The 13,154-nt window shown below is 40.1% G+C and overlaps 2 protein-coding genes across 5 annotated transcripts in view; both read right to left on the bottom strand.

Annotated features, from left to right (window-relative positions):
* Ppfibp2 (PPFIB scaffold protein 2) overlaps positions 1–13,154 on the bottom strand; it is a 145,462-nt gene that overhangs the window by 104,838 nt on the left and 27,470 nt on the right. For all 4 annotated transcript variants that reach the window (XM_026415010.2, XM_026415011.2, XM_026415016.2 and 1 more), the window contains exon 2: positions 7,504–7,603. In XM_026415010.2, the coding sequence (XP_026270795.1) occupies positions 7,504–7,567 (64 nt within the window). In that variant the 5' untranslated portion in view covers positions 7,568–7,603. The remainder of the gene's footprint in view (positions 1–7,503; positions 7,604–13,154) is intronic.
* Olfml1 (olfactomedin like 1) overlaps positions 7,577–13,154 on the bottom strand; it is a 57,688-nt gene continuing 52,110 nt past the window's right edge. The window contains exon 4 of the transcript XR_013343565.1: positions 7,577–7,603. The gene's annotated coding sequence lies outside the window, so the exon portion shown is untranslated. The remainder of the gene's footprint in view (positions 7,604–13,154) is intronic.

Below are 13,154 nucleotides of genomic sequence, written 5' to 3'. Positions count from 1 at the left end.
ACCCAACCAATAAATGGGCCAAGGACCTGAACAGACACTTATCAGAAGAGGATATACAACCAATCAACAAATATATGAAAAAATGTTCATCATCACTAGCAATTAGAGAATTCAAATCAAAACCACTCTAAGATTTCATCTCATTCCAGTCAGAATGGAAGCTATGATGAAGACAAAAAACAATAAGTGTTGGCGAGGATGTGGGGAAAAAGGTACACTCATACACTTATTGACTGAAAATTGGTGCAGCCAATATGGAAAGCAGTATGGAGATTTCTTGGAAGTGTGCTTCTAATAAGAAGATAAGTTCTGATTTTGTCATTTTTTAGTGCTGCGTAATACTTCATTGTGTATAGATGACACATTTTTTTTATCCATTCATCTATTGAAGGGCATCTATGTTGGTTCCACAGTCTAGCTATTGTGAATTGTGCCGCTATGATCATTGATGTGGCAGTATCCCTATAGTACGCTCTTTTAAGATCCTCAGGGAATAGTCCAAGAAGGGCGATAGCTGGGTCAAATGGTGGATCCATTCCCAGCTTTCCCAGGAATCTCCATACTGCTTTCCAAATTGGCCTCACCAATTTGCAGTCCCACCAGCAGTGTACAAGTGTACCCTTTTCCCCACATCCTCGCCATCACTTGTTGTTTGACTTCATAATGGCTGCCAATCTTACTGGAGTGAGATGGTATCTTAGGGTGGTTTTGATTTTAGAACAGATTATGCTAAGCGAAGCTAGCCAATCCTTAAAAAACAAATGCCAAATGTCTTCTTTGATATAAAGAGAGCAACTAAGAACAGAACAGGGAGGAAGAGCATGAGGAAAAGATTAACACTAAACAGAGACGAGTGGGGGGAGAGAAAGGGAGAGAGAAGGGAAAGCATATGGAAATGGTAGGATACCCTCAATGTTACACAAAATTACATAGAAGAGGATGTGAGGGAAAAGGAGGGGAAACAAGGGAGAGAATTGAACAACAGCAGATGAGGTAGAGAGGGATGATGGGAGGGGAGGGGAGGGGGAAGTGCTGGGGAGTGATATTGGCACATATAAATATGTAACAACAAAGTCCATATTTTATGCACCAACACACTAATAAAAAAATATATGGATAAAATGAAAAAATAAAAAGAGGTAGGGATGTGGCTCAGTGGTAAATGTGCCTCTTGGTTCAATCCTTAGTACCAAAAAAAGAATAAAAATAGACATATAACAAGTTTAGTAGATCTTACATAAAATGTAATGACCAGCTTTTTTCTAACAAATTTAAACCTCAGTAAAATGAACATATTCCTAGAAAAATATAACTTGCTAAGAATCAATTAAGAAGAAATTAAAACTTTACTATCTACAACCATGAAAAAAGAAAACTTTCCAACAAGAAATAGTAGGTCCATATGGGTTTTTTTAGTTTTTGTTTATTTGTTTTATATTTATTTTTTAGTTGTAGTTGGATATAATACCTTCATGTTATTTATTTTTATGTGGTGCTGAGGATCGAATCCAGGGCTTCGCACATGCTAGGCAAGTGTTCTACCTCTGAGCCACAACCCCAGCCCCAGGTCAGTTCCTATACCTGCAACTATAACAAGTATTTAAGGAACAAATAATTCCAATCTTATCCAGACTCTCTCAGACAACAGAAAATGAGGCCACACTTGTATCAAAGAGTGGGAAGTGGGCAGGTGGACTCTGCCAACAAAGGGGAGAATAGCATTTGGGGTGCTGAACAGAGTGCCATTCTGCCCTCTTTACACAAGTGGCAGTCTTTGACCTCTCAGTCCCCTACACACCTATAAACTCCACTTCAACCCTCTTCTGAACAGTCATGGCAGAGCTCCCTCGAACTAAATTCTTAATGGAAACGGGCAAGTGTACATTCCACAAACATTACTGATGACTGTTCTATGTTGATCCTCCTAAGAGAAGTGATGGACAAGATGAAGGACTGTTCAGATTAGGGGCTCACCAGTCAGCCATTAACAACACAACTGACATCATTTATGGGCCAAGGTGAATCATCCCAATCTTGATTAGAACTTTTTCTAATTCCACACACAAAAATTTTTTTTCCTTTCTTTTTATAAATCTAGACACTAATCAGGGTTGGCAGAAAGGCCCAACAGGGCAACTTCTTCAACTGTCATTAAATAGATTCCTTTTAAATATTCCTCTTCAATAAAGACTAAAAAATAATATGGATAAAACGAAAAAATAAAAAGAGCTGTATGAGTAACCTCCTGCCACATCAAAGAGAAATAAGTGGCCCTCTGCCCTGACCATGTGACTCTCTGGTTCTATGCCAGGAGTAGTCTGATAGAGTAGCCATTAAACCTGTTAGTTCACAAATTAAGGCCTATATAAAATTAACGTTTGTGACAGATGCTCTGTGCCATCCAGAGGGATGTAATTAAGCAATATATAGTTCAATATCGACTTTCAACAGTGTAATTCAATTATCCTGTTATTTGCAGACAGAATCACAGGACTAATGAGGAGAAAGATTAGATCAAGGTTAGCATTATATGGGAAGCTATTAACAATGGTCTTTTACATTAGAAAGAAATCATTATTGACAGTGGTCCTTGGGGTTTTAATAATCATTTCTTTCCAACCTTCTGATTAGTCACACCTAACATACACTCACTCAGAATTCAAGAATTCAAGTTTACAAGGAGTGTCACTGAATACTCCTACTTATGCTTACAAGACATTTCTTCTGGAATTTTCAAAAACTGATTTCTATTCTTCACACATCCCAAATCACTGGTCACCTTGAAAGAAGAATCATCACACTGTGCCTTTGGAGGGGCATATTTGCCATTAGGACTACTTTCAGAGTATGAGTGGCCCAATTATTCATAGGAGTGATAATCATCTGCATTGTTTTTTCTGTTAATTGGGGGAGGGGATAGACTTTTTGCATTAAAAGTTAACTACATAAATATTGATCTCACATGCTCAAAATGTACTATTGAAAAGAGTTTTAGAAAATGAACAGTAACCTATTATAATATAAATTAATTATAAAGGGAAATTCCTTATCATGTAGTACTATGATCATTAATAATTATTATTGAAGAAATTATATCCATTTTAGTGAGAATCTTTGTTGTTGTTTTTTTCTTTATAAATAGCTACTATTGGGGGGTGGTACAGGAAGCCCACAAAAATTTCTTCTATGGAAATAAATGAATTGCCTTTTCAAAACATGAGAGAATACAGTCCTTGGGTACTTGGGTACTCACCAGATGCAAAAGCAACTGTATTTTGGTAGTGGTAGTGGTAGTAGCATTGCCTGATATCATTGAACCTCAAATTAATATGAGGAAGATTTAAATCTTCACATAAAAATATCACTTCTGCAGAATCTGTGATATCATAATATGTGACAGGGTTTCAATCTTCATTCCAGCACTCTTGTTTAGAAGGAAAATGTGTAATAAGACTCTTGTTTAGAAGGAAAATGTGTAATAAGAACAAAAACCACTCAAGCTAAAGAGATTATGACCAAGAACATGACAGCATCCTCCTCTTTGTTAACTCTTTTCTCCTACAGACAGCCCCAAACATCAACATAAGACCAACCCAGGAATGAAAGGAACCTGAATGCAAATTTTAGTACTGCCATTTACCAGCACTGTGTAAAAACATACTGTGTTATATTATACCATAAGGTGATAAAAATAATATTAATACCAATATCAATAAAACATGTAATAACTTAGACCAAATGAGCACTTACTAAGTATCAGATACTATTTAAGTGCCTTATTTGCATTATTTTAATCCTTACAATAATATAAAATAGGTACTATTATTACTACTATTTTATCCATAAGGAAACTGAGGCCCAGAAGAATTAAATAATTTGTTAAAGATCTCACAGTCAGTAACAAGTGGTTGAGCTGGGATGCAAACCCGAACAGTTGAACTCTGTGGACTACATTAAGAACCACCAAAGTTCCTTATTTTGGGCCCAGACGGCCCAACCATCTTGAAAATGAGAATGGTATATGAATAACCTTGAGAAAAAAAATTTCATCAATAAAGGCATCTAATAATTATAGTTCCTTTCATCAAGAAGAGTATAGATTGCAGGCTCTCCAGACACTAATAACTTCAAAATTTAATTATCTGTCAAATGTCTGTGTGGGCTAATTACAACACAGGATATTGTTCACAGGACCTACCAACTACTGAGTTTTCAAAAATAGTGATTTGATATTCCACAAGAATTATCTAAAGGAAGGCACAAATTGAGAAAAGAACAAAGTTCACTAAACAGCCAAATACAAGATAGATACAGAAACCAATATTGAACTCCTAACCAATGAAAAGGACATCCTATTCACAAAAGTAAATAAAATAAACATGTGACAAATATGTATTAGATAGCTATGTGTGCTACAGACAATCAAAGCACTGGAGAGATTATGGCAGATCCTCTGTCCTCATAGAATTTAAATTTGTAAATTTAAATTTTTAAATTTGGTGTAGGAGGCAGACAATAAACAAAGAGACCAACATGAATGTAATAGATAAGGTGATGATAATAATATAAAAACATATAAACAGATTATGAGGTCAGACAGTGAAGTGGGATGCTGTATTAGTCAGGGAAGACCTTCTCATATGGTGACATTTCAGCAGGAATCTGAGTGGATTTGGAGGACAGCTTTCTAGGAAATAGGACAGCAAGCACCAGGGCCCTGAGGCAGACAGTGCAGGCGACTAAAATGAGATAAGTCAGGGGGAAGTGGAAGAGATATAGCCATAAAGACAGCAAAAGCCAAATCACATTATGACCTTGCCAGCCATGGTAAGGATTTTAGATATTATCCTGAGATGGGAGCCAATAAGAGTTTTGGAGAGGGGAGATATGTGATTTAATTTATATTTTCAGAAATATTTAATTTATATTTCAGAAAACTATATATCAATCTTGTAGGCCTTGAGCAAGTACAGTGGTGAATATGCAAGCCTCATACAATGAAAACCACAAAATGCAAATGGGAGACATAAGGGCTTTAATATATGAGAAGCCTACTGTATCCTTAGAGAAGGAAAACTCAACATGATAAAGATTTCCTGTCCTTCATCAGCATATCAAGAGCTAACACTTTATGGTGCTTACTATGTGCCAGGCACTTTTCTAAGCACCTTACATGGGTTAACAAACAACCCTTTAATTCGGGTACTATTATTATTCCCATTTAAATATGAGGAAACTGAGGCACAAACTATTATTATTAGCCAGTCTGAAGGTCTGATCCTCTGGCTCTTATCTCTTATCTCAATGCAAGAAAAGGCGCCTCTGGGAGCTTCCAAATCAGACTTTCTAAAAGTGTGGCTAGGATCAGAACCAATACCTGTACTCTACCCACCAGTATTCTTCCCTACCAATCTGCAAAGAACCAATCTCTAAAGAATGCCTTGGAATATCTTAGATTTTCTCTCTATAAAGCTCTCATGCCTGTTCTAGACTGAGAAGTCCAGGGAGCCCATCCAAATGGAATCCAAGATGGAGGAGCAAGGAAATGGGAGGAGGAGGGAGCACTTTATTCTGGAAGGTCAGTGGGTTAGGTCTCCCAGGTTCCATACAACCTATACCTAACGCCCCTCCCTCCACAACCTTCCCAGATTTTCAGTTAAAGATCCTGGGCCAAGGTAAGGCCTTTATGATCCAGTTAAAAAATTCTCTCTCAGAGAAATACAGGGGTTTGCCAGAGGCTACCTTACTTTAGGAATGCCTGCATGGATAAATTAGGAGGCAGGAAGAGGCACCAATGCCACAAAAGGCTGCCTTCTTTAGGAAGTGTCTTATTCATTCCTCCACAATTCAATATGGTCAAGATATTAGTTCTTCCCAACATGATCTATAGATTCAATGTGATTCCAATCAAATCTCATCAAGTTATGTTGTGGATATCAACAAATTGATTCTAAAGATTTTATGGAGGGTAAGGAAAAAGACCCAGGCTGGCCAACACAATATCGAAGAAAAACAAAATTGAAGGACTGACATGATCTGATTTTAAGACAAACTATAAACCTACTGTAGTCAATACAGTGTGATATTGGCATAAATAAAGACAAATATATTAGTGGAATAGATTATAGAGCTCAGAAATAGTTCCATATAAACATAGTCAGCTAATCTTTGCCAGAGGAACAAAGGCAATACAATGGGAAAAGGACAGTCTTCTCATTCATCCCTCATACCTCCCTCTCCCAGGGGCTCACTCCTCAGCAAGGGGATTAGAAGTTCTGACCACCTCAGCCAGTCTGAAGGTCTGATCCTCTGGCTCTTATCTCAGTGCATGGAAAGGAGCCTCTGGGAGCTTCCATCAGACTTTCTAAAAGTGTGGCTAGGAAATCCACTCTCTTGGTTTCTTCTCAGTAAGTCATCAGATACCCTAACCTAGAACAACACATCCTAATCTATGGAGACTCTGAAAATCAGGACATTAGTCATGGCCTCCTAAGGGCCCATTTGTCCACAGAGAAATTAAGAGCCTGACAGAAGACAGCTAGACCATGTTACAGAGCTACCCAAAATATGATGAAGCTGTGAGACACAGACAACCTCCCTCACTCCAGGCTCCAACATCCAGAGCCCTCTGTGAGTCAGATGTATTTCTGCACTATGTAGAGAGGAAAGGCCTAAACAGGGGCAGTGTCAGGTATCCTGAGCAATTCCTGGGGTCAAGCTGCATTCAGCCCCATACCTTCTTTCCTCATTTCCTCCAGCCATAGCTCACACAATGGATAATTGAGACCCAAAGAAGCATACCCTGTCTGCAAATAAGACCATTGGACTATATAATGCAAGGTCAGAAAGATGACCCTGAGCCTTTTGGAAAAAATTTGTTATAACCAGTATAACTTTCTGGTTGCTCCCTTCAAGGAATTAATCAGTCAGAATGGTCCACTGGCAATATTTTTTAATTACCCACAATTTTGCCAACTCCCTTCTAGAGAAAGTCCCCTACTGGCCAATTAAAACATTAAGACAAAATACTTGAGATGTACAAAAATCAATATGGCTTCTTATGCAATATAGAATATTATTAGGTGAATCAGTACAAAACTGCCTCCCATCTTCTAAACACATTGGAGAACAGCTAGAGAAGTGAATACTGACTAGGTGGCAAAGTCTGCTCAATTTTGAGTTTCAGCTCAACTCTAATAAGTCATGGTATGCTCTGAAAATTTTAAAATAGAAACAATCTCATTGCACCTAAACAGTCTTGCATTTATAACCCCAACAGTGGTACACTCACAATGTATCATAGACCCCTAGGAGATATGAGAGAGTTCTCCAAGTTTGTATATTAGAAAGAAGAGAGATGGCACATACCTTTAACCTATTTTAAATTAAACCTAACAAAGGGTTTCTCTCTATGCGAAAAAAAGAAAGAAAGAAAACAAATGTAAGAAAACCTTTTCTGAGATGTGAAAAACTAAAGATCCATCATCGGGATCCCAAGTGTACCTGCAATGATCCCATCCATCTGCTCCAAGGCAGCTTCCAGGGCATGACTAGCATCAAATGCCATGACTCTTTTTGCCTGCTTAGTCTCTTCTTCCTGTTACTGAAAATTCAAATACAGAATAAAGAAAAAGTTACAGAAATTCCACATTACATACTTAAAACCACAAAATGCTTTAAATTCATTATCACACCATGTATTTACATTAAGAATTCCAGTAGCTGAAGTATAATTTCTGACATCTCTATGGTCTTCCCCTCCTGGCACAAGTGCTTTTTGTCCATGAATCTTTAGCACATGATCCCATTTACTTATTTTTTTTTAAGAGAGAGTGAGAGAGAGAGAAAGATAGAGAGAATTTTTTTAATATTTATTTTTTAGTTATCGGCGGACACAACTTCTTTGTATGTGGTGCTGAGGATCAAACCTGGGCCGCATGCATGCCAGGCGAGCGCACTACCGCTTGAGCCACATCCCCAGCCCCCATTTACTTCTATAATGAAAAGTCACTAGGGCTCTCCAGAGTCACTAGAAGCAGCAAGACCCAACTGTTACCTCTCCATACTGATAGCTCCAAGCTCCAGAAGCACTAACCACCACTGGGGAAGGCTCCACTGTCTTACAGCTAGCTGCATTTGCCTCACACCTGCAAGGCTTTCCTTGGGTGGGTATGATTCAGGTAAGAGGCCTCAACTTCCACTTTCCCTTCTCCAAATGGGCTAGCATGTCCTGCCTAGGAAGGCCAAAGGTACAATGATATGAAGAGAACACTTCCCAGGAATACTGTGTCTGACCATCTTAGATGCACCCTATCTGGCACTATTCAAGGTTTAGAATTTCACCCTATTGGGGATGAGGAACATCTCCAAGGATACATGGAACAGCCACTTTCCTGAGGCTGTATTTCCCCTTTAAGAGCTTGATAAGTAATGACAGGGCCATCTCTGGACAACTCTGCTTCTTAGAGTTCAACTGTCTTCTTGCAGCCTCATCTCATTTTTCTGTTTCCTGAGTATCAGGGAAGATCTTATAACAGCATTTGTAATTCTAAGAGACTTAGCTCATGTCTGTCAACTGGAGCAGGAGTCTTTGTTTGCTCATTCAGCAAAATCCATGAGTATGCCTAATGGCATCAGTGCTTTGGAAAACAGAGATGTGGCTCTCACACACGCACAGGCCAGGAAATGAATGGTTCTGAGCATCTCTCCTAGTTTTCCCTGTGAAGTTGGACCTTTGAAGTGAAGAGACGAAAGTGGGCTCTACATGAAAGTAGCTCTGGAGATGGTATAAATAAGGATTTCAGAACCACATGGAACCATGCTGGACTGTACCAGACAGTAGTAGTTGAGTTCATAGGCACTAGAGTTATGGCCAGAGCCCATACCTTGCTCTACCATTTACTGTGTAATCTCTGAGCCTAAATTTCCTTATCTGTAAAATGGGGATAACAAAACTTAATTCACAGGATTGAGTCATGATTAATTAATCATTAAGGCTTCATAGTGAGCTCTAAGCACATTCCTTTACACAAAATAAGTGCTCAAAATTAGTTAGCTATTGTTATTATTTGTTTTTTAAGTGACGAGATAACCTCAGGACATATTTTTGTCAAAACAGCTCACAAAGTTAGACTTTAACTAAAAGGATGTGGCCCAGGGAGAGAGAACCCTTTGGAAACTGTGGAGCTCATATATGTGTCATCTTGAACCCTGATAAGCTCAAGCCTCTGATTTGCTTGAGCCTGGCAAAGGAGGACAGCCATTCTGTACATGGAGGGGCAGGGCATTGATTCACAGGGACAAAGGCCAAGGAAGGTTCAAAAGCAATAGGCATTAGGCCTCAGAACAGAACTAGTGCACAGTTAGCTTAGGAGAATGACAATGGGAGTTCCCACAAGGGGTGGGGAGTCCTACCGGCACCTCAGGTTCCTGGAAGGAGCCAGACAAGACTGAAACAAAGACCAGAAGTATTGTGAAGTGAGAAGAGCAGCTCCAACTCTTCTAGAGTAACACAGTATGTAAATCTGGGATGGGAAGGGAAGCAAGCTTGAGTTGGGATGTAAGAAGAGGCTGCAGGAAAAGGAGGGGTAGCAGAAATGGCATCAGCAGAGTCCCTCTTGTTCAGCCATAACATTAAAAGTTTGAAATACTTCCCTCCAAAAACGTCCCACTGCTCTTCTGAAAAAAATCCAAAATCCTTACTGTGATCTACCAAAAAGTCACTGCAGAGTCTGGCCGGCCCAGCCTCACATCTTCTCCTCAGGCTTCTCATGCTTCAGCAGCATTTTCTCCTGAGGGCTCACAAACACACCAAGAAAATGTCCTTTCTGTAAGTGGACACCTGCCATCCTCTCTGCCCTGAACTCACTCCCCAGCTCTCCGCAGGGTTACGGCTGACTATTCTTATCCTTCAGGTCTCAACTCCAAAGTATCTTCTGAGAGAGGCCTCCCCAGACACCCCTAATCTAAAGCAGCCCTGTGAAGCACAGTAATTCCAAATTCTTTTTTCTTGCTTCCACCTGAAGGCAGGGGAATCCTGTCTGCCTTATTTTCCCCTATTCTCAGTATCTAGCATGATGCCTCGCACAAGGAAGTTTATGAATAAATACTTGTGAATAAATGGATGAATCCATGCAACCAACATCTCCTAAAGTGTCCTGGGCACTGGGGGAATACTGATAAATCAGATCTTGTACCTGCTCCAGTGGACCACAGAGTGGAGCAGAGAAGACAGAAATATGAACAAATAATTATGACACACTTTTAGATGTGCTTTTAAATGTAGGTATACAGTTTCCCTGAATCTTGAAGGATGAGTAGGTGTTTTCTCAGAAGATAAGGAGAGTGCTATTCCAAACAGGGCAGTACATGAAAGACAGGGAAGCATGCAAGGGCAGGATGGAACTGGCTAAGGTCAAAACAGTTGACGTTATAAAGGACCATCCAGCCACTCAAAATGAGTCAAAACCTTCCACAGAATTCACATAAGCAGGACAAGGGCAATAATAAGAGGAGTTTGGGAACCACAACCACTCCTTTCAGGGGTCTGGATACCAGTGCATAACAAATCAAGTGATATCAGATGGAAGTACTACAAAGATTTTTAAAGAAAGAGCTCATATTTCAACAGACTGGGCCCATGGATGAGCTGTGGCTGGCCCATTTGAAACCTCAGTATCAGGGTGAAAGTTGGCAGGGCTGTTAGGAGGTATTGCCCAAGGTCCCAAAATATGACCCCCTGCAACAGAGGAGCCTCAAAAGAACATGGGCCCTCTGCCCAGTGATGAGTTTATACTTGTCAAACAAAACTGGGTGGACTCGTGGGAGCTGGCCTGAAGTGGGGCATGAGTCAAAGTTATCCTAGTCACAATTCAGGAGCTGGGACAGTGAGACTGGGGAACCTTCTCGGAGCAGAGCTGATGAGCTCAGCTCTAGACCTGCTGGGTGTGAGGTGACAGCAGAATACCTGGATAAGAAGGAGTCCCTGCCTGCCCTGGCACAGTGCTGCTATGAGGTAGGCATCAGATATGGAAGGGCTGAATGTAGCATAGGTGTAAGGCCTCCTGCCCCAATCTGTGAACACAATCTTACTGGATCAGGGAAGCCGTGATGTCACTAGCCATTCGCATTCTGGCAGCTAATAGTGGTTTTCTTCCCTACTGTCTAGGGTAGAGTTCCCATCAGCAAAGAACACATGATGGGGCAATCCCTTCCCTTAAGAAAGGAGGTTTAAAGAAAAAATTGAAAAATAACAATAGTGTTGTATTCTTACAACACCACTGACACCAAACATGGGTTTTTTTTTCTACACCAAGCAATTTCTAAATTGTCTGTAGGACTCCAACTGGTGTCCTACAATTCAATTCATTTCTTTTTTTTTTTTTTGAACCCAGAGCTTTGTGCATTTGAGGCAAGCACTCTACCAACTGAGCTGTATCCCCAGCCCCCAACAATTCAATTCAATTCTGACACTACTTGAAGTTAGCATAAGATCCCACAAGTTGAGGGCTCAATCCCACAAGACTATCCCTACTCTAGATGCCAATCAAAACTCCAGGCTTCCCTTTTGACTGACCAGCTATAAATCAGGGATTCCCAAACCCCTTCCTCAGATTGAATAATTTGTTAGAACAGCTCACAGAAGTCAGGGGAACATTTACTTATGTTTATTATAAAGAATACAACTCAGTGACAGCCAATTGGAAGAGATGTATTTGGCAAGGTGTAGGGGAATGGGGTCAGGTAGAGCTTTGGTGCCTTCTCTAGAGGTGACTCACAGCACCTTTATGGGTTCATCAACCTGGAGGTTCTCCAAATTTAGGATTTCACATGGACATTTCATTATACAGGCATGACTGATTAAGTCATTATTCATTCAATCATTGGTAATTGAACTCAATTTCCAAACCCTTTCCTCAACCCCAAGATGGAGGGTAAAGGATTAGAGCTGGGGCTGAATTTCTAACCCTCTAACCATGGATGGTTCCTCTGGGAATCAGTCCCCATCCTTTAGGAGTCATCTCATTAGCATAAACTCAGGTATGGTTGAAAGGGGCTTGTATAAATAACAAAAGGTGCTTCTCTCACTCCCATGCAAGGATTTTAGAAGCTCTATGTTAAGAGCCAGGAAAAAGATCAAATATTTTATTTCTTATTATATCACAATATCACAAGTCTCAGAGGCAAATGTGTCATGTGACAACAGATAGTGTGTTCTGCATCTTCCATGCCTGTTCCTCCCCACATATCTCCTCCAGGAGCTGAGTTCATTGGAAATTGGGGCTAATATGTGCAAAGTTCCAGAGGCAATATGCCAAGAGGTCTTCTAGAGGGAAGTAAGGTTCAGAAGCCAGAGGGAGTATCCAAAAGAGGCACCAATCCAAAGGGGTAAGAAAGAGAGCCAGAAGCCACGTCAAAATCTAGAGACAAGTGAAATTCAAGGTGATGTCAAAAGTTAATAGTAGGAACTTAACTCATTTTTCCCCACCAATGAAAGGATAGCCGTCACAGCTATCCAAGGCCTAACAAAGAACAGATAACAGAATAATAGAGACTCTAAAGAGGGGTACCAATCAGCCCAGGAAGGAGAGGAGTAGGATAAAGAAGGACATTGATCTTAACATGCTTGATATAGTGAAAGCTGTTGTTATACAAAAGCTGTTATCATCTCTCTGAACACTTAACACAGCCCTGCATTTGTCCCTAGTGAGCAGGTGTGCTTCTTATGCCAAGAAATGGGCTCATCCCTGGCCACAGATATAAGGAAAGGTATGTTGTTTAAGCAAAGGTGTGGTCCATTCACCATTCATCCCTCCCTCCATTCTCAGGCTCTATGCATTCTGTCATCTTCCTGTCTATGAGTGACTAAGGCTACAGCTCCCACTAAGATAAGACTTTACCCTCCTCTTTGCTACTCATTAGAGAGAAAATGCCTCTCCAGCTGTAAAACCAGCCAATCGAACAGTCAGGATTTAGAGTAGCAATATGTGATGATGGATCTCATGGCCACATGAATTGCACCACATAAAGGCCAACTTAGCACCTTAAGATGATTAAGGTATAAGATCAGTAAGGGAGTCACAATTTGCCATCCATCATCTGATATGCTCTGATGCAAACAGTGATTCATATACTATATTAACTACTTTCACATT

The sequence above is a fragment of the Urocitellus parryii genome, chromosome 4 (assembly GCF_045843805.1).
Source record: "Urocitellus parryii isolate mUroPar1 chromosome 4, mUroPar1.hap1, whole genome shotgun sequence".
NCBI classification, from domain to species: Eukaryota; Metazoa; Chordata; class Mammalia; order Rodentia; family Sciuridae; genus Urocitellus; species Urocitellus parryii.
This window is presented reverse-complemented; position numbering and strand designations above follow the sequence as displayed.